The sequence below is a fragment of the Mustela nivalis genome (genome assembly GCF_964662115.1).
Source record: "Mustela nivalis genome assembly, chromosome: 3".
In the NCBI taxonomy this organism is placed as follows: Eukaryota; Metazoa; Chordata; class Mammalia; order Carnivora; family Mustelidae; genus Mustela; species Mustela nivalis.
Genome location: NC_139022.1, coordinates 110,557,007 through 110,578,838, shown reverse-complemented (window position 1 = coordinate 110,578,838; position 21,832 = coordinate 110,557,007). Strand labels below are relative to the sequence as shown.

The window sequence follows — 21,832 nt, the reverse complement described above, 5'->3', positions numbered from 1 at the left end:
TTCTTACAGAGACACCAGTCAGAAATAATCTTGTTACCTTCGTCTTATTGGCTCATCCTTACAGTCACAGGAAGCTCTTAAGTCCTATAATTCATACTCAAAAGTTACACTATTCCCCCAAATTTATGAAAATGCCCAGGTCATTTAATGATTACCCACAATACCTCACAACTTAGTACATGCCCTTTCTTGTTCTAGTGATCTGCCATAGTTCTTACTTAAGCTGATGGACGTTTGGGGCTCTAGCGACATCTCAGTGCTCGGTCTGTTTCCCTGAAGCTGCTGGAAGGCTATGCTCTGCGGAAGGACCTAGTCAACTACTGTGAGGAAAACCCATTAATTCAAAGATTGCAGTGTGATTTGTCACCACCATCAGGCAATCGCAGTGGCTTAGGAGCCCCTGCTAACTCTTCATTCACACATTTAAAAACAAAACAAAAACCCCATATTCCATTCTATTCAACCCCAGTTCAAGTCCTGCATCAGTATTGATTGCCTTTGCCCTGGGAGAAGGCAGGTAGGCTAGACTTTGAACTTGCCACAGCTCGGTCCATTCTTCTAGGGAGAAGATCTGGAGCAGGAAACAGGACAAATCATCTATGAAGGGGGATCTGGGGCACTGTTGGGTCACACTTGCTGAAGCAACTTCCCACAGTAGGGAGATAAGGGCCTTATCCAGTTGCCAGTAACATCAGATTGGTGCTTCTTTCCCAAACAAGGTTGAAAGGCGTCAACACGAAGACCTCATTATGAGACTTCTATTTTGATTACAGTGATCTCACTGAGCTATTTTGGAATCAAAATGTGGCTAGGTGCCTGGCTTCCCTCAGTGGCTTCACGTGGCTTTCAAAGGGAAGGAGGGGTTGGTGCTGACTTTTGGTAAAATGGTCCAAGCCAGCAACATAATCACTCAAAGTCCAGATGAGGGATCAGTAAATACAACGTGCCTAAAAGGCAGGCCTTGAGCACATTCCTCTGGTAGACATTAACTTATTAAATCGACCCTGAATGCAAATATAAACTTTGCCCCCATCTCACCTGCCAACCATAAAAGAGGTGAATTTCAGTCTATAAAAGCAAGTGGGAACTGTCACTGGATTCTGGGCTCCAACAACCTCCCTCCGGCAAGATGTGGCACCTCAAGCTCTTTGCAGTGCTCATGATCTGCTTGCTGCTGTTGAACCAGGTAGGAAGTGGACATGCAGGGACTGTGCTGGTGGGGAAATTGTAAGCAGACCCTGAGAACAGGACTCAGCCCTGAGGAAGGGTCCCTCTGCTCTGGAGTCTACAGCATCATTTGCCCAAGGTGTGCAGATGGGTGTCAGCACTTCCATACCTGAGGTTAATTCTTTGCCCTACAGGCAGATGGCTCCCCGGTACTGGAACTGAGTTCAACAAAGAGAAGGTCACGGAGAATGACCCCGTTTTGGAGAGGGGTCTCCCTCAGGCCCATTGGATCATCTTGCCGGGATGATTCCGAGTGTATCACAAGGTTATGCAGGTATTCCACAAACTTGAGCGCAGGCCAAGGAAGGATCAGCACACTTACCTGAGAATAAAAGTGGAACAGGGGATTGCCTGGGTTGTAGCCTGGAGCTCCCTGGTGAATCCTGAGGGATTCAAGAACCAAGAACAGCTCCACACAGGTACCACTAGAGAGTGGTTCCTTTGCTTTCTGCAGTTTACCCTGAGGTTGGCTAGAGCAAGCAGAGCAAGAAAATGCAAAGAGGTGACTGGCTCTGGGCACTGCTAGACCTTTGTCTTAAAAACCACCCTTTCTTTTCCTTTAGAAAAAGACGCTGTTCCCTAAGTGTGGCCCAGGAATGATGTACAAACCAGGGGAAAAGAGGACAGCACTCACCTACAACAATGCTCCGTTCTATGGAATATTGATTAACTGCATTTTGGCTGGATACACTTAAGTGAAGCAGTCTTGTTATTTTTAATATTTAAAGACAGATGTACGCTTTAAACTGGTCTCTGTTTCTTCTTAGAATGTTATGTAGCTAAGCATTACTAAACTTGTCAATTTAAGAGTTTATTTTTCTATGTATACTATTAAATGTCTCAACATTTTTGCAGTCTGGAATTCAAACTTTTAAGGGTTTGAAAAGAATTCATTTTGTATGCTACAGGAAAAAAAAAAAAAAAAACAAGCATTGCCTAAGAGCAGACTTCACAGTCTGTAAAGTGAACAGTTAAAGTGAACATTTAAGAAACAAAGAACATGATGAGAGGCTGAAAGATGAGTTTCCTAATAGCCACGTGTTTAGCCTTGGCAAGTTCACATGCTGTGGCCCTGGCCCTGATCCTAGTTCTTCACTCCGCGTCAGAACTCTCCAGTGAGTTGCCAGAGATGGACTGGCATTTGTGACCTGATGATGTGCCCACATTTGTCTAGGACTTAACTGAAGGAAGAACTGGAATAAGAATCTAGTTTAATAAAACAATAAAAACCCAAGCCCCCAAGAACAGCAGAAAAGACTTTTTTGGATTTCTGCTGGAGCAGGGCAAACTGTGATCTATGCAAAAGGATGCATGGCCATCAAGTTCAGAATTTCTGTAATCAGGAAATGAGAGCTGGACTGGGGATCCAGATTTATCAGGCAGAGTAGCAGTGGACACTAAGGTACAAAACAGAAATTACATTGAAAAGGCAAAGTAAGAGCTGAAGAAGTTTAAAGAGCACAGTGTTTATAAACTTTAATACAGAAAATCTATTTGATATTTATTAAACTTAGTTTCTCCAGCTATGGTTTGGCATTATACAAAGCATCTTAATGACACAGTAGAGTTAAAAAGATCTTTACAAATTGAAATGTGATACCCTTGTCTCCAAATATTTTAATTGCCATAAATTTGTTTAAAAATACACATTAAACGCATGTTTGACACTCTAAACTTTCTATAATCTCAATACCACAAAATACATATAATATACTATACAGATGTGGAAAAATCTAGTTAGTATATAATACTTTGCTCACCATTAACAGCTTTATTATGTGAAATGCACATACTTAGAAATCCTAGCTTTTGAGCCCCAAAGTACCTCTGAAATTTTAATGTATTGCAACAAATAAAAATCACAGTATATAATTGAAATTTTGGTTGAAAATGTCAGATGCCTAAATATTTTGGATAAAAGAAATGTGAAACAAAGATTTGGATCATGTAAAAAACAAAGGCATCCTACCAGACACTAACAGTACCTTTCTGCAAAATCAACAAGGCTTTTAATTTATCAGCGGCATTACTTCCCCTCCAAAACCCTCCCCAAATATCAAACCATTATTCACCAAATCATTTTAATTTCAAATAAGATAAAAGGATTCAATAAATATATAAGCATTTCCATCCTCCATATACAAAATTTCGTAAAACCATTCAAAACGGAGGCTAGATAGAAATTTTCATAACCGTGCTAACCAACCTCACATCTGGTCCTCCAAAGTAGTGCCTTTTCAGGCATTGCCAATTGGGCCAGCTCTGGTGGCGAGCCCCGTCTCGCTTCACCCCAACCCCAGTACTGTTGAATGCTCATGTCAATGATTTGCCAGGTGTGTGCATAAAGTTATAAAATGGGGACACTTCTTGAACAGCAACAACAAACTCAACAGTATGGATAACCATGGCAGAGATGTGAAAGGCAGCATTTCCAAACGTATTTTCCAGGGAGGAAAACATAGCAGGTAGAAAATTCCAGTGGTTAAAAGCTGAAAAGAAACCCCACGTGTAAGCGGTAACAGGTCAAAACTGCAGATTACTAGAATTTCTGGGTGGGAGCTTTTCTTCCCTGTGCACATTTAGAGAGCTTTTTTGTTTCTTTTTTTAAGGATGGCAATTTATGCTTAGCTGAGCAATGGTGGCACAGAGAGGTCAATGGTGACATTCCTAAAGTCAACTTCATTACACAATGATTGCTTTTAGGCTGCTATTTCAGGATACTTAAACATCGAGAAGACTCAGTTTAGACTTAACTATAATGCCTTATTCTGTGACCAGATTCCATCAAAAAGAAGAGGTGGAGAGATTTTTCCATTGCTTTTCTAGAGAAAGTGACTTTTTAACTAACCATGCGGTTCAAATGAAGAGAATCAGCATGTGCTTTACCTACGAGTAGTAACTTACTTCTGGTCACTTGCCAGCTTGATTCTAAGGTCTATAAGTCTAAACTGAATTTCTCCATCACGGAGTATGTGAAAGATAAGCATGCAAAAGACATGACCAACTTGGCCTCTTCCTCTACATATTCCAAATCATTTGACAATTTTCTCTTTATTTTACTGAACAGCAACCTTAGAAGTGCAGTGTTATTTGTTTCTGGAAAAATGTCTGCCTCTCTCAACACATTAATATATAAAATCAAAATGAAATCTGTGCTCCACATAATTAGGAAATATGGGTGATAGGAGTCTACATGGATGTGAAATGCTTTGCTTCCCAACTTACTTAAAGAAAAAAATCATCACAATCTGCCTAAAACTGTCATTCCCTTAGATGTTCCTGGGACCCAGAGGCAAACTCCTAAAATTGAAAATACATAATGAGGCCATTTTATTCAATTAGCAACTGGAAAATTAAAATCCTTCCCACCCTGTAAGAGCCCTATTATACTACAGAAGGGCTCAAATATATTTTAAAAGTTAATTTACTACAAATCATAGTAATTAAGCTTTAACAATCTAAAAGGAATACACATTGCACCCCTGAACATTAATATTCAAGGTGTCAACAAGAAAGTGTCTTAGATCAATTTAATAAATAATATGGAAATAGTTGCACTAAGCTAAAATACTAAACACACACATTGTTGACAAACTAATTTCATGTTTTCATACATACATACATATATATAAAGTGTGTATGTGTACATAATTTTAAAATCCAAAGCTGCATACCCTCACACCTAGAAGAGTGCACAGTGTACCTCTCCTCTACACAATCAGGCATCACTGACTGGAGCGACCACTGGCTGCTCTGAAACTCCAGGGTGCTGCCAGCCTCCAGAACCAGAACTTTCATTTAGAACAGGTGCCTTCTGTAGGCTCTTGCTTCACAATGCAAGCTCTCTCAATGAAGTAAGTTCCCAAAGTTTCTGTCATTAAATACAAAATGATGCTTGTCTGATTTAGCTGATTAACCTTTCTTTAATAAAAAGAAACGAACAACAATTAAAAACAACAACAACAACAACAACAACAACAGTGAATCTAATAAAGCCACAAGTGAATGCAAAGTGCGGCCCAGATGCCTATGGACCCGCCAGTGGGAGAGCTAGCCAGAGCACAGGCATGTTGGGCACATGCACACATTACTCTACACCACCTTTTCACTGTAGAATTAAATCAGGAGGTGGTCAACCTTCTCCACTCTTCAGCAACTATAGCTAAAGATTTATCTGGAGTACTCATCGCTTTTAAAGTTAGTTCTTGGCTACTTGCCCAGGAAAAGGTGGCACTGAGGCAAGAAACAGGCTGAACACTCCCAGCAAGACTGGACCCAGGCTGGACTGTGGCGGGTGGATCACCTGGAGGGGAGTGCTCCCCACAGCCCAGCCCAGGCTGGGCAATATTACCACATGACTTCATCCACTGTTCACTGGCTGCCTGTGAAGAGTCCGGGGGCGCAGGCTGCTGCCTCCTGGCATACAAGTGTGGTCTTAAAAAGCAGTCAACAGAGTGGTTTTTTAAATAGCTGCTATTTCTATAATTAACTATATATTAAGTACAAGTCTCAGATGAAGTAAGTTTTTAGCCACTTGTCAAATTCAGTTTTAAATGGTCAGAGAACAGCGAAGACACCTATTGAGGAAGGAGGAATGGTGGCCTACAAAGGGAGTCCAAAGTATGCACTGGAGCAGATGAAGACACAGAAAACTTTTGAGGAGATGGACACAGAGGAAAGGGAGTGGTGCTTCCATAGACTAAGACATTGAAAATTCAATTATTTAGGACAGGATTCTGATCCACTGCCCGTTACCACCTGGTGGGAAAATCCCTCCACAATGAAAAGCTTGAAAAATTCATTCCCAAAGAATTAACACAGTTCCAGAGAGAGAATTAACTTAGAACAGCACCATAAAACATGCAGGAAACTAGTTTTTAACAAAATTATCAGTGTGACCCCAGAAACACTCCTGCTGCCTTTCAGGACACACAAGAGATTAGAATACACTGGAACTCAGAGGTGCCCTGCTGGCTGCTGTGGCTGAAAGCTTATCCACTTCTAAGACATCACTGCAAAGTAAGGAATCAGAGTAAGAGCAATCAGAGGACAGGACATACAGCTACTTGATCAACAGGGTCCAGTCTCTCATCGAATAACTACCCTAATCACTGAGAAGTTGTCCTCTTAAGGAAAACTGTTCCTAAAACATACTAATAAGTTAGAGCAAGATTTCAGAGGCAATGTCTCCAAGAGAAAAAGATTAATTTCGGCATAATTTCTGGATTCTAATCCCTAACGACATGCAAAAATCACCTGAGATACAGGGCAGTTAAAAAGTTCTGTAAATATGAAGCTACAGGACAACGAAAGTTCATTAGCTTCAGAAATAAATGTAAAAATGACTCATATACAGAGGATTCACTGCACCACTGGCTTGGGAGATATTCTATCCTTTCTTTCCCACTTCAAATCTTAGCAATCATCTATAAATAGCAGGGCAATCTTCTTTTCTGATTGGATGAATTCATTTTTGGAATAGGGAGAAAGACAATTTTTTTGGAGCAGCCATTACCCAATTAGACTAAGTCATGTACCAAAGCATTAGCTTTTCTAAACTAATTCATCTTTATGTGACCCTAAAGGAAGATTAAAAAAGAAAGAGTACTGAACATTACTACTGCCAAAGACCAACCATACTGGGTGAACTGGTCCTAGTGTAAAATATCTGTAAACAATCCATAGAGTTTTCATTCAAAGGTAAGATTTAAGGCACACCAGACATGATAGGGGCACATGACAAGGGCATGACAGAGGGCACATTTCTCACCTTTGACTCCAATATGCACCTTACAGGGAAAGGTACTCTGATATACAACTCTTACAGAGCTGGCTTAAGCGCTACCCTTGCTCCCCTCCCCTTCCCTTCCCAAGAGAGCTAACACTGAACCAAATTAGGAACTTTTCTAGTGTCAATTTTCTCATCCCATCAGAAATATAAATCATAGGTGAGGGCCTTCATAATACAAAGGAAGTCAGTACAAGACAAGTTTAAAAGGAGAACGTCATCTCTAGCTCGGGCATTATACCTTAAATTGTGTAGCAAAAGCACACGCAGCAAAGCTCCAGCCCACTCCTGCATCAGTCACTGCATGCTCCCACAAGAGCATCATGATCTAGTGTGGCAAAAAACAGTTTACAAATAAGAATTCTGAAGAGAGAGTCAACCCTTCAAACATCATCACTGAAAGAGACGTAAGCGGCAACCCTTAGGAGGGGGAGTCATCCTTTGTTCCATAGTAACTTACTCTTTTTCAATTAACTGTCAAATTATTAGCAATAAAAAAGAACACACGGTTTTAATACAATCCATGAAGTTCAAGATTGTCCTTTTATGAAACCCTTCACATGATATCCTTCTCCTAGAAAGTTTGCCTGCCCTCTTTTGTAATGCATTAAATGCAACCTATAGTCACCTTGTGATTGCTATAGTGTTATTAACACATTCACAGTTCTTGACATAATGCATATCAACTCAGACGCATTTCATTTTCTATCTGTAGAATGCCATCTCATATTTAAATGATTTTTCATGTGTAGAATATCCTTAATACTAAGCATAAATTCTGCAATAAAACTGTAGTTAAGATTTAAAATAATATCAGGTAGTAGGTACGGAAAGAACATGTCCATATTTTAGATCAACCAACTCTTACTCTTAGAAGAGCTACCACAAAAAGACATTAGGTAACAAAGCTCCCTAAGTATATAAATAAAAAATGCCTACCTTAAATTTACACTTAATGTTCAACAAAGTAAATTTATAGGCAGAAATAACTAAGTTTTATACTAGCCCCAGTCTGGGAACTTAAAAAAATAAAATAAATAGAATTTCAATTGATTAGTTATGAATTGCAACTGGAATTTCAAGCTTACTACAGATCACTGACACCATCTTATCAATGTGCTGCAGATTTAAAAACATTTAAGTAACTTTTCATATTGGGAATATTAAAGGGGTCAACTGACATCGTGGCTTTGGGTTATAAATAACAACAACACATGAACCAGGGAGGAGAAAACCATTCCTCATTCTTAGTGTCGACTAGGTGGTATGTTATGGCAGTTTTCCTTTGTGATGTGACACAGTGTTGTGGAGAAAATCAGAGGCAACGAGAATGTGTTCAGTTCAAGATATCAGCTTGGCATCCTGGCGAAGCCAGTGCAGTCCCTGGCGGGTGTATCGAACGAGGTCTGTCATGATGCTCGCATTAAAGATGAGAGGGCCCATTGCTTTATCCAGTTCAGCAAAGAATTCTAGAAAACCAAAAACAGTCATTAAATGATGTACACAGTCTCTTGAAATGCTGCTTTAAAAGTTTTAGGCTAGATTCTAAAATGGTAGTCAAATGAAGTAAAAAAAACACTCCCTCCTGCACTACAATGATGACCACCCATGTTTTAGAACAAACCAACCCACAGTCTGCCTTTCAAGTTCTAGTATTTTGCCTAGGTCATGAAACTTTTCAAACAGACTGTATAGTTAGGAATTGAGTGTTATACATAAAAGCAGAATTCCACTGATGGAAATTATCAATTGCTAATATGGAGTACACATTACTAAAATGGAGACAATGTACTTCATTGTAGTATTACTGGAAACAGTCTGTATGTACTGCTTTTGTGTAAGAAGCAAGTGATACAAAAAGTTCTTAGAACAGTTCTCTGTAAGCGCTCCTGTGAGATTAGACATTTATGACAAACTTTTTGCTGTAATCATATGCCATGTAACACTGATAAATTATCCCATGTTTTCGACAGTAATGTTTAAAGATGCAAAGGATGGAAATGAAAGGATTCTTCCTGTGTGACCAAATAAAGGCTGATCTGCATGTGACGTGGGTGCAGAGAGGAGGAAGGAAGGACAGTGTCCTAACATTTGATCCCAATGCAATTTTGGGAGAAAAGAGAGGGATGTAGGACTCAGAAAGGAGAGTTTTTATACATGCAGAGAAAAAGGGATCATTCTCATGATAAACACCTGGGCCTACTCAAATAGAAGCAATCAAAGAGGAGGAGAAAAGGGTCTTCTTTATAGAATTCCAGATAATAAATTCAGGTGCAGTAACAGAATAGAACATTCCTGTTTCCTTTTTTTGTTTGTTTGTTTGTTTTTAAAGTAGGATCCAATGTGGGACCTGGACTCATGACCCTGAGATCATGACCTGAGCTGAGATTGAGACCCAGACACTTCATCGACTGAGCCACCCAGGTGCCCTGAAAATTCCTATTTCCTAGTGCAATAATGGATGTAAGTAATAACCTAAGTTAAAGTTTAATACGGAATCTTACATCAAACTGGGTCAGGCTGAAACCACCTGGATTGTGTCAATGGCCAAATCCAAGTATCACTAAACAAGAGACAACCATTAATTAAATGCCTCAATAATATCAATAATAGGAGATCTAGAGCAGCACCTACGAAATGTTAAAAACCTGAATCTATTCATATTGGGAATATTAATAATATTAATAATATTAATCTAATTGAGTCTCAAAAATATAACTATCAGTATGAAGGAAATAAGGGGGACAGAGTAGCAAGCTAAATGATACCAAGAGGAAGCAATCAGTCAAATCCATAATAGGACTCATTTCCTCCTCAACAAAAATGGCACAGTGCCCCATTCCCCCAAACGCCAAAACCTAGAAGAAGGAGACAGACTTTGGGCACTGCTGAAGGAATGTTTGGACCCTGTTAAAAACAAACAGTAAAGAAGAAAAAAAAAGACATATTTGCAATAACAGGAAAATTGGAGGACAGACTAGGTATTGGGTGACAGAAAGGAATTTGTTAATTTTGGTGGCTGTGTTAAAGGCATGACGATTGGGAGCCTGGGTGGCTCAGTGGGTTAAAGCCTCTGCCTTTGGCTCAGGTCATGATCCCAGAGTCCTGGGATAGAGCCCCACATCAGGCTCTCTGCTCATCAGGGAGTCTGCTTCCTCACCCCCTCTCTGCCTGCCTCTCTGCCTACTTTGATCTTTGTCAAATAAATAAATAAAATCTTAAAAAAGAAAAAAAAAAAAGGCATGACGATCATGTCCTTGAAAAATCCGTATCACCCAACGATGCATACACCTAAATATGTTCAGGGGAAATGCTTTAAATACTCCAGCAGGGCAAGAAAAGTATGATTCAGAGAGAGGGTGAGGTGAAACAAAATTAGGAAAATGTGTTGAATGAAAGATGCTCAGGAATCATTATGCCATTATCTTTCCTTTAGTCAACATTTGAAAAGTACCACACAAAAAGTAAAAGTGAAAGGACAAAGAGAATGAAAGGACAAAAAAAAAAAAAAAAAAACAAGGCTAGAAAACAGGCATCGGGAAGAAAAATGGAAAGCAGGAGTGATTTAGTAAGAATTCCTGCTTTTGTAACCTTTCCTGAGCAATAGTGACAATATTTAAAATTTTAGGAAAGAATCAGGTTTTCAGGGACACAATTTTATGTTAGATGCTGAGGTTCCTCTTCTACCTTTCTCCCACCATTATCATTCCTTAGGGGTAAGAATCTTCATCTTCATCTCATTACCTGTTTATATTACACATATTTAAATACACTCTGTGAAAAAAGGAGACTTGATTGACCAGTGTAGTGTTTCTCTACAAAGGGTCTATCTGAACAGCTGCCACACACACATATATTCGCTAATAACAACTATGAAAATAAGATGGTGTTTATATAGTACTTTTGCCTAGGATCCTTTATTTACTTATTTTTAAATTTAAAATCCAATATAGGGGCGCCTGGGTGGCTCAGTCAGTTAAGCATCTGCCTTTGGCTCATGTCATGATCCCAGGGTCCAGGGATGGAGCCCCACATCGGGCTTCCTGCTCAGAGGGAAGCCTGCTTCTCCCCACCCCCCAACTCTCTGTGCCTATATTCCCTTTCTCACTGCCTTTCTCTAACAGATAAATAAAATCTTAAAAATAATAATAAAATAAAATCTAGTATAGTTGGGGCGCCCTGGTGAGTCAGTCGGTCAAGTGTCTGACTTTTGATTTTTGGCCCAGGTCATGAGTTTAAGCCCTACTTGGGGCTCCGCACTGGGTGTAGAGCCTGCCTGGAATTCTCTTTCTCCTTCTGCCTCCCCAAGACGCTTCACATGCGTGCACGCTCTTTAAAAAAATAAATAAAATAAAATCCAGTATAGGTAACATGTTGTTACATTTATTTCAGTGTACAATATAGTGATTCTTCTCTGGGACCTTTAAATACTTTATAATTATCAATTCTTATTTTGGGAGATAACAAACTTAAAGTACAAAAGCGTCATATAACCTAATATTTAAGAATGCTAGAAACTGATATATTTTGTTGTCTCCTTTATCACACAAGTTTTCCAATATTCCAGCATGATTTTTTTTTAAAGTAATCTCTACACCCAGCATGGGACTCAAACTCATGACCCCAAGACCAAGAGTCAAATGCTCCTGCAACTGAGCCAGCCAGGTGCCCCTGAATGTGATTTCTTATATATTAAACATCTCATATGTACAAGATGTCTGCATGTAATTTTATGCCTAAGCCAAGGGCTGTTAACCACCCTAAAACAGAACGGGTATTTTATTATTTTTATAATTGAAGCTGCACTTAATGTGCCGAGAACAAAGGCATATATGTCCTAGAGCAAAAGCTGTTTTTAGTTTTGTGTGCATCACTGGTACAGTGAGAGGCATTTCTGACCAAACTCCATACATTCGGTATGACTGGTAAGCAATGGTGATTAGGAAATACTTTACTGTCAACTCTAGACTACCTAATAAACTAAATGCAGATCAGACACTTAATTAGATCATAAAAGCTCTTCCAACAATTTCATTCTTCAAAGTTTCTCTAGAGAACTTCCCACCTTTTTGCTCTTTGGAAAGCTGCTCAGCTTGGTCCCAAATTTCAGTGGCATAGAGGAAGTTGGACGTAACTTGAACATAGCTGGCTGCCATCTGGTGGATCCTCTGTGGAATGGTCACTGAAGAACCACTTGCTGTAGCACTACTGGCCCCAGAAGAGTAATTTCCGGAATTGCCGGGCGACAGCTTTGGAGAAACAGGGGAAGGCATCCCAACAGCTTTGCTACACAGAGAGAAACAGGAAACTTATTCATGTGAATGTGGTGAACATGACAAAACCCATGTTCTACTGGCTCTTCATAAATACTTAGAAGAGACTGTACTTCTGTGTGGGCTCTTCTAGTTTAAAAAAGTCTTTAAAATTAAAATATAAAGACTTTTTAAACTAGAAGAGCCCACAGAGAAGTACAATCTCTTCTAAGTATTTAGCTCACTAAAGCCCATGGTGAATCATTGTATCTGGACCCTCTGTTTCAATGAATGGCAACAGAACAAAAGACAGCAAAGAACTGAGGAAGTCACACACCTTGAGAGCAGCAGTTCACCTCACTCTCAGATGGACACACTTTCCATCTATTCTGGCAAGTAACTGGGTACTTTTCAAGTTGTTTTGTAGAAAGTTGGGAGGAATTTGCATTTTAACACAAGAAAACTGTGGTAGTAGATAGGGATGTCTTATTTTGAACTCCATTATTTCTGGTACTTTCCTAGTTTAACCAAGTTATTCAAAGCTGACAAAGAGGTTCAGTTTTTTCATTCACCTGCAATTATCTCAGTCTTCCTGTCCATTAAATATTTCTTAGGAAACACATGTTGAAATCAGGAAAGTTCATTTCAGCAGTACTAAAATTTGTGGAAGTGCCCAAGACCATAAAAAAAAGAAAATGAAACAAAAGTTGGGGGAACAAAAGCGATTTGTTGTGAATATTTTTTTAATCTTCTCTTTCAGCACTATAAATTTGGTTCAGAAAATACACAAGAGCAAAGACAAAGTCATTTAACATAAAAATAACTGAACAGAAAAAAATTACAAAACAAAAGCTGTCGTGGTAATTGTCCTCCTTTTGGGGGATGATCTGGGATGGAGGAGAAACCACAATCATGCCACTGTTACTAATTTCTGTCAGTATCAAGACCTGAGTAAAATAAAGATAAACTCAATGATAAAAACCCCTAGTTGAATAAATTAAACTCTGAGAAGGACTGAGGTGCTGTCAAAAAACTCGTTTTCTACAGGTGAAATGTCCCCTGCCTACTCCTGTGCTCATTGTTATTTTCAACTTAGTAAAAAATAAAAAGAGGAAAAATGAAGACTTTAAAAAATACTTTATTAGAGATGGTTTTAATTTTTTTTAATTGTCATCTTTTCATTTCTAGAAACTGGGCCCTACCCATCCTGCTTTTACACAAAAATAAATCATTTTGTCACAAAAAATATTTTTCAATTAGCAATAATCGCGCCTCGGATAAACCTCATTGGCTACGATACTGCCACTGCGCAAAGCTGTCACAAAAAATATTTTATAGACTAAAATTTACCTACCTTCCCAAGCCAGGTGATGGTGCTTGAGAATTATTATAAGAATTCTGTGGAAAAAATAAGATGTACATAATTAAAAAAATACTACTTCTGAAGTATTAAATATATTCAAGAGCACACTGAGCCAGAATTACTCCTTAAGATGCTTTACAAATTTAAGAACCCAAAATATAAGCATGAGAGCAAGAAAATGTGTGTGTGTGTGTAAATGTGCAACAGGAAGACCTTATTTAGGTGAGAGCTAGGGGTTCTGGAAGACAGAGAATGAGTAACAGACAGAGAAGAGGGGAGTCATACTTTGTGTAAAGGCTGTGGATGGATGTGACCCATAGTTTCCCGGGAGCAGAGGTTTAGGTAAGGAACAGGAGAAAGAGACCTCAACGACTTGAGGTCTGGGTAAGAAGCTCAGACCTGACCTGGCAAGCAACAGTAAGCTACTGAAGAGTCTGAACTCAGAACCAGGGCAGGATTTTAAGAAGACTGATGTGGGGGTGTGAGGAAAACACATAGACATTATAGGAAACTCACTGAACAGTCTGAGGAAGCATGGTAGTGAAAACAGAAGGCCATCTGCTAATTAGAAACTAGGTCTCATGACAGAAAGAGGCTCCATCCATTGAAATACTAGGAAGAGGGATGCCTGGGTGGCTCAGTTGGTTGAGCGGCTGCCTTCAGCTCAGGTCATGATCCCAGCGTCCTGGGATTGAGTCCCACATCAGGCTCCTTGCTCAGCAGGGAGCCTGCTTCTCTCTCTGTCTCTGCCTGCCACTCTGTTTGCCTATGCTCGCATGCTCTCTCTCTCTGACAAATAAATAAATAAAATCTTTAAAAAAAGAAAAAGAAATATTAGGAAGAGCTACTGCGTATGGCTACAAAGATTCTACAATCAGATATATGTACATTTAAAAACTTTCCAAGAAGTTTCAAACCTATTTACAAGTTCACCAACAAATCTTGTCCCCTAGGACAGGCACCTTCCTTGTTTCAACACTTACCTTCAAGTGCTCCGTCAGTGTCTTTGAGTACTTCAGAGCATTTTCCTTCTTCAGTTTGAACAGCCTCAGGTACAGCAAAGACTGGCATCGCAGGCTAGCCAATGGAAAAGGGTAACTTATTTACCAGCACAGTGGACTCTGACCACATATGCATAGACAACTTCTGTATTGTCCAAGAACAGAGGAGTGTCTCATGTGAACAGACCACGGCATAAGGTCAATGACACTAATTCTCAGGCAAAACTGGAAGCCGTGTTCTGATTATGGTACATACCAAAAGGAGGGGAAGAGCCTTAGGACTAGTCTCCTATTTGTTGACCATCAAAAATCAAAACCTCACCCACAAGACATCAACATGTCATTATAACATATGCGTTCAAAGAAATCACTGAGGAGGGGCGCCTGGGTGGCTCAGTGGGTTAAAGCCTCTGCCTTCGGCTCAGGTCATGATCTCAGGGTCCTGGGATCGAGCCCCACATGGTGCTCTCTGCTCAGCAGGGAGCCTGCTTCCCTTCCTCTCTGCCTGCCTCTCTGCCTACTTGTGATCTCTCTCTCTCTCTCTGTCAAATAAATAAATAAAATCTTTAAAAAAGAAAAGAAAGAAAGAAAGAAATCACTGAGGGGCAGAATCTCTAGATCAAATTATATATATCTGAAATTCAACAACAAAAATTAGGGAACTCAACTATGCATCTGAGGCAACATATGGGAACCTTACAATGGCTTGCAAACACTTTGCACACTCACCACTGCCCACCTCTCCAGTCACTTTCATTTCTCCTTGGTCTTTATGTGTAGTTCCTTTAGTTCCTTGATAGTTGCCAGTTTCTTTCCACCATCCAGCCCTTGCATATATCCCCTCTATTTGAAGACCAGGTGTCTCTATACTCTATTATAGTTATACTTTTCTTTCAAAGTGCTGAATGCATATACTTGTGTGACAATTTGATTAATTTGTGTCTCCTCACACTAGATACTAGACTCCATGACAAAAAAAGACCCTGTCAGTTTATCCACAACTACATTCCTAGCTCTTAAAGCCAGTGCCAGGTAAAGTAAATACTCTGAAAAAACGATCTGATAATATCGCCCTGGGACTAAGCCAACAAGCCACATTCGTTATTCTTAATAAGCTAAACATTTGCTCCCTACGGAAAGGCAGAGGATATGTGAATAAGGAGAGAGGATACTGAAAGAAGAGCCTGAAAAAGGGACCATGTGAGACATGCGGAGTTCCACCATCAGTCCTACCCTAACAAGGCTTTTGCCATGAGTACAATGGATCAGAGACTGACAACAACCAAAACCAACTAAGTCAGTAGGAATTTTGACTTATTTTCTACTTTACCCATCAAAAATAGATTTATGTCTGGGTTATGAAAGACCAAATCAAGGATAACATTCAGAAGGGCATAAACAGCACAATTTCTTAGGGAACAGCCTGTCATCTAGCAGAGGCTGGAACACAACACTTACCAAAGTACCGTGAGCCTTTTATCTGCAGCTGTAGCATCAGGGGCTAAGTAATTCTTTAGCTTCATAGTGTATCTGTGAGTTAAAGCAACAAACAAATTACACAAAACATAGTACTTCACCTTGATCTTAGGACTTCCTTAGTCCTCAGAACATTAGAACCCAACCTAAACAAAGGCATAAATACCCATTGAAATATCTAATTCTCCTTATCCCAGGACAATAAAGGATTAAGATCCTTCACAGCTTCACTGTATACAGCTGTATCAGCCCCTTCATAGATGAGCCAAAGAAGTAATAGTGCCAATGATATAGCAGCCAAGTTTTCCCACTTACTTGATGAGCTCCACTGTCTCTGAATACATAGGGAATGGGGATTTGGATTCCTGAGCATTTTTCTCTAATGCATTCCCACATTCAATGAAAGATACCACAGCATCAAGATAGTATACAGCTTTCTCAAACCTATCAGACTGAAGAAAGGAGAATAAGGGTAATGAGAGATATACTGATATACTATGAGAACAAACAATAAATGAAAATTTAAATGTCAGAATGTTTACATACCAATGCATCAGCATTGTGCTTTAGCTTTTTTGCTTCTTGTAAATAATGGTCTGCTGAATAATTTCTGCAATGTAAATTTTTATAGTAAATAAAACAGTAAATGTTTTCGTAAGATATTACTTGTCCATTTTCCTCTCTAGCATCCCTCAGTTTTCATGTCTTCAAGTAAAGAAAATGATCCATTACTAAACATTCAGTTCCAGGTTTTCTGACAAATGTTTTTATTGGGTTAAGAGCATAATTTGTGTTGGCCAACTCACGACAAACTTTCTACTTAGGAAAATAGAGATCAAGCTCCTTAGTATTTATTAAATGCTAATTTTCCCAAGTTGTTTGAAAGATTTGGAATAAAAGGAATGTGTGGGTAAGAGAAATAACCTTTTAACAAAATGGATGAAAAACCTCAACACTCCTCTACTTATTTAAGAAAGCCTCCACGTTAAACAGGGTACCAGCAGCAGTCAGGTTCTACTTGAAGGCACCTTACTCGCATCCCCTAGGAGTCATAGAGCTCAGTTAAAAAGGAATTCTACCTGGACTAATAGAGTGCCTTTCAAATTAAAATCTGAATGTTCTATGGAGCACACCACAAGTACGAATTCTTTGGTCACTGACAGGAATTTTTACCAGTTTCTTATATGCTGACTGGAATGATTTCTCCAATGCATTAAAAAAAACATTTCTCTCACCTGTCATCAAAGGCAAGCCTTGTTCTCCGAGGCTTAGAAGCATCAGGAGTTGGTGTAGATGAAGGACAGTTAGAAGAGCTATTTGGAGCCTTTTCCTGACCAAAAAAATATATAATGTTGAAAATACATAATGTTGGAAAAGTATGCATGTTGAAAATTCTAAGGTGATTAAAATTAAACTGAAAGTATTTTTTGAGCCACTGGTAGAAAGGGAACAAAATTCCACTGCCTTTAATAATTAATTTCCTTGTTACAAAATTTTTAAACTTCAGAATATAAAACCCCTTTTTACAGAACAGGTCCATTTTATATAACTAAAAATATTCACTCTAATAGCAGAGGTCTACTGTGTACCAAGCAATGAACTAGACACCAGGTAAAACCTAAGGAAGATACAACCTACTTTGAGAACAGGAGTACTGCTTAAGACAAAATTTACTGATAATTACTGGTCAATGAAAACAGCAATAATAAGATCTAACACTTACTATGTGCTTACTACTTATCAGGCACTAAGTTAACTAGGTACTTAGCACAGTCATTAATCTTTCCACAATCTTATTGGAAGGTATACTGCTTTGCGGACAAAGTAAAAAGCAATGTCAAGGAGGGTAACTCACCCAAATTCAAACAGCTTTTAAGTGGCATTCCTGGAATTTGGACTTTAAATCCAGATCTGTCACATTTTAAAAGGTTAGACACTTTCTTTCCTAAACTTTATTGCACCTCCTATCAACATAGCCTTTTATGTGGGGACTGAGAGTCTGTCTTTTCAACTGCTTCCCTACATACACTTTCTACAACAAAACACAAAGTAAGCAGAAATATATCCTATGATGCATGTTTCAACATTAAAAAACCCAATCAATATATAATTGTACTGCTTATGCTAAAAAATCTACTGAAAAGGAACCATAAACCATTTCTTTTCTTAAACGATAACAGCTTTTCAGTTCTACCCAATACAGCTTACCTCAAGGAATGAAAAGCCTTGGGATATGAGAAAATACTATGCTCTCTATAGTCAAGTTCCCATGTTTCTGAAATGGCTTCCTGCATATTATGATGGAATGTAACATTACTAGGCCAGTTTCCCCTCTATGTTTTCTAAGTACTTCCACAATTGCGTAATTATGCTGAAGGAAAACTGAAATTACTAAAATTACGTTCAGAAATTGTCTATGTATTTTAACATACTTTTCTTATATAAAAATTATATGCATGGGATTTGTAAAATCACTGTGTGGTTAAGGAGGTTAACTAAAATTACCGTACTGGGCATTTCACAATATATCATATATTGGATCACAGTGTGCACCTGAAACTAATGTGTTATGTATCAACTATATCTCAGTTAAAAAGAACTGGCAGAAGTAAGAGGGGGAAAAAAGACAAATCTTGTATGTTTGTAGAAAAATGAACAAAAGGACAAAGTCATCAAAAACAGCAGCATAGGGGTGCCTGGGTGGCTCAGTGGGTTGAGCCGCTGCCTTCGGCTCAGGTCATGATCTCAGGGTCCTGGGATCGAGTCCCGCATCGGGCTCTCTGCTCAGCAGGGAGCCTGCTTCCCTCTCTCTCTCTGCCTGCCTCTCTGCCTACTTGTGATTTCTCTCTGTCAAATAAATAAATAAAATCTTTAAAAAACAAAACAAAACAAAACAAAAGCAGCATAAAGAAGGTTTGAAAAGATGATTAATCTAACTGAATTACATAGATTCCGTGTCTGCAATATATGCAGAATACACATGCTTTGCTAACAAAACATTACAAAAATCTACATATACCATATACCATACTCTCATAAAACAAATCTTATTAACAAATTTCAAAAGACTGTTACTATGAAGATTACTTTCAAGCCCCAATGCAATTAAGGTAGCAACATGAATCAGAAGACTACTAGCAAATCTCAGTATGTTTGAAAATTGACTAACATTTTTTTTTTTTTACTAACATGCTTTTAATAACCCATGGGTCAAAGATAAAATCATCCTGGAAATTAGAAAAGATTTTAAACGGAGTTATTAAAACACACCAAATCTTCTAGGATGCATGTAAGTAGTATTTAGAGGAAATAATACAGCCTAACTGCTTATATTACAGAAAGAAAAAAAGGCTTAAAACTAATTTAAAGATTAATGAGCTAAGTATCCATTTTTAAAAGTCAGTAAACAGAATAGCAAAGCAAAAAGAAAGAATAAGAAAGGAAATCATAGGGGTGCCTGAGTGGCTCAGTGGGTTAAAGCCTCTGCCTTCGGCTCAGGTCATGATCCCAGGACCCTGGGATCGAGTCCCACATGGGACTCTCTGCTCAGCAAGGAGCCTGCTTCCCCCTCCCCCCACCTCTGCCTGCTTCTCTGCCTGCCTCTGCCTACTTGTGATCTCTGTTAAATAAATAAAAATAAAATCTTTTTAAAAAAAGGAAATCATAAAGATTATAAGTTACTGAAATAGAAAACAAAAATAAACTACAAAGAATCAACAGATAAAAGAGGCTATTTTCTGAAAAGACAAGGAAAACTAATAAGCCTCTGATGAGACTGATCAAGGAAAAAGGGAAATGGCACAGAGAACTAATGTTAAGAACAAAAGGGGAACCTAAGTAGAGATACCAAAGCATAGTAAGAGCCTGTAAGAGACAAAAGGGGAACCTAAGTAGAGATACCAAAAGCATAGTAAGAGCCTGTAACGAACAACTTTATGGAACCATATTTCAGATATATGGTAATATGAGCAAATATGCAGAAAAAAACAAAATAAAAATTATATGTAATTTTGGTTTTCCATTATATGTAATTTTCCTTTTGCTAAAATAAGAAAAAGCGTATCTTCCAACTAAATTACAGATTCTCTTTAATAAACCCATTTATAATCGCCTAAACTGGAAATGGCCAAGACTAACATTAGTGATTTTAGTAATTGTTAAAAGCCCTAAGATCTCGAAATCAAAGTGGTCAGGGCTTATATTTTATTCTCTCAATAACAACAGAGTACCAAATATCTACATTTGATCCAACAAATATTTACTGATTACCCAGTAAGCTAAGCAGCAATGGAGAAAACACAAAACAAGATACAAATCCCTGCTTTCAAGGACCTGACAAACCAATAAAGAGAAGACACAGTTTTACCTATGAGAGCAAAAAAACCAACGAACAGGTGAGCTCACTTAAAGAATATATTTAAAGAGAGAAGGGGGTTACAAATGGGTGGCTCAGTTAGGCCTCTGACTCTTGATTTTAGCTCAGGTCATGATCCTGGGGTCATGGGATTCAGCCCCACATTGGGCTCTGTGCTCAAGAGGGAGTTTGCCTGAAATTCTCCCCTGGCCCAACTCAGGCACACACTCCCTCTGTCTCAAATAAATATATATTTTTTAAAGATTTTACTTATTTATTTGACAGAGAGAGAGAGCATGCAAGTCTGGGGACTGGCAGGCAGGGAGAGGCAGAGGGAGAAGCAGCCCCCCCCACCCCCCGCCCCAGCTGTGCAGGGAGCCTGCTAAGAGGCTTAATCCCAGAACCCTGGGATCATGACCTAAGCTGAAGGCAGGTGCTTAACCATCTGAGTCACCCAGATGCCCACAAATAAATCAATCTTTAAAAAAGACAGAGAATGCTATGAAATTTTAAGAAATAAGCATTCAGGCCTCAAATCCCGTAGGTGAAATATGGAAAATGGAGAAAGAGCCAGTTAGCAGGTAGACAAAGAACTGGGATGGTGAAGGAGGCCAAGAGGACACTCAGGTTCCTTAAGGACACTAGGACTAACCCTCTAAACTACTACATAAGAGTGTCCATGTGGAGAAAAAGCCATCTGTATATCTCAATTTGAGCCACTGTTCACAGTTAAAATCACATCAATTTTAAAGACTTCATTAAACTGCCACATTTAATAAGCACGAGTAACTATCTTTAATGGTCAATTTTTTCAACTCTTAAACCTTTGCTTACTCAAGTCACAAATAACAACCCAGTGAATTTTATCCTTAAAAATCTAGATGTTTTCTTAATTTTGTCAGAGTTTGCTCCTGATCAGTTTAGAAAATAATGTAAATAACCTGGTAGATAAAGTGAGGGTGAAAGTCTAATAAAGTACAGCCTTGAAAGAACTTCTATGATCCACTTCTCCACCCATAAAACATGAAGAACAGTCCCCTATATTAAGATTATGCTCCAGGAACAGTTCCAGTACTAGCTCAGCTGAAGAATTTTCTCCATGAATCAAAGCCAGATTGGCTGCTTTATCACTTTATGTAATACACTTGCTTGTAAAATCTAATTCTAAAAAATGCAAAGCCAACTTCAAATCACAGACAACTCAACCATAAGAACTGGAGAAATTTATTATTTTTTTTAAAGATTTTTAATTTTATTTATTTATTTGACAGAGAGAGAGAGAGAGACAGAGACAGAGAGAGATCACAAGTAGAGCAGCAGGCAGAGAGAGGAGAAGCAGGCTCCCTGCCAAGCAGAGAGCCCAATATGGGG

At 38.7% G+C, this 21,832-nt stretch overlaps 2 protein-coding genes across 3 annotated transcripts in view; one reads left to right on the top strand and one right to left on the bottom strand.

Annotated features, from left to right (window-relative positions):
• Positions 1-1,037: 1,037 nt before the first annotated feature.
• Positions 1,038-2,076, top strand: LEAP2 (liver enriched antimicrobial peptide 2). Its single transcript, XM_082725815.1, has 3 exons — positions 1,038-1,186; positions 1,362-1,501; positions 1,791-2,076. Exons 1-3 carry the CDS (start codon positions 1,130-1,132, stop codon positions 1,825-1,827), a joined length of 234 nt encoding a protein of 77 aa, XP_082581941.1. The 5' UTR covers positions 1,038-1,129; the 3' UTR covers positions 1,828-2,076.
• A 631-nt stretch (positions 2,077-2,707) lies between these two features.
• The window catches only part of AFF4 (ALF transcription elongation factor 4), a 98,361-nt gene continuing 79,236 nt past the window's right edge, over positions 2,708-21,832 (bottom strand). For both annotated transcript variants that reach the window (XM_082725638.1, XM_082725637.1), the window contains 8 exons: positions 17,343-17,437; positions 16,654-16,717; positions 16,423-16,559; positions 16,090-16,161; positions 14,614-14,707; positions 13,622-13,665; positions 12,081-12,301; positions 2,708-8,484 (listed from right to left, as the gene is read on the bottom strand). In XM_082725638.1, the coding sequence (XP_082581764.1) occupies positions 8,357-8,484; positions 12,081-12,301; positions 13,622-13,665; positions 14,614-14,707; positions 16,090-16,161; positions 16,423-16,559; positions 16,654-16,717; positions 17,343-17,437 (855 nt within the window). In that variant the 3' untranslated portion in view covers positions 2,708-8,356. The remainder of the gene's footprint in view (positions 8,485-12,080; positions 12,302-13,621; positions 13,666-14,613; positions 14,708-16,089; positions 16,162-16,422; positions 16,560-16,653; positions 16,718-17,342; positions 17,438-21,832) is intronic.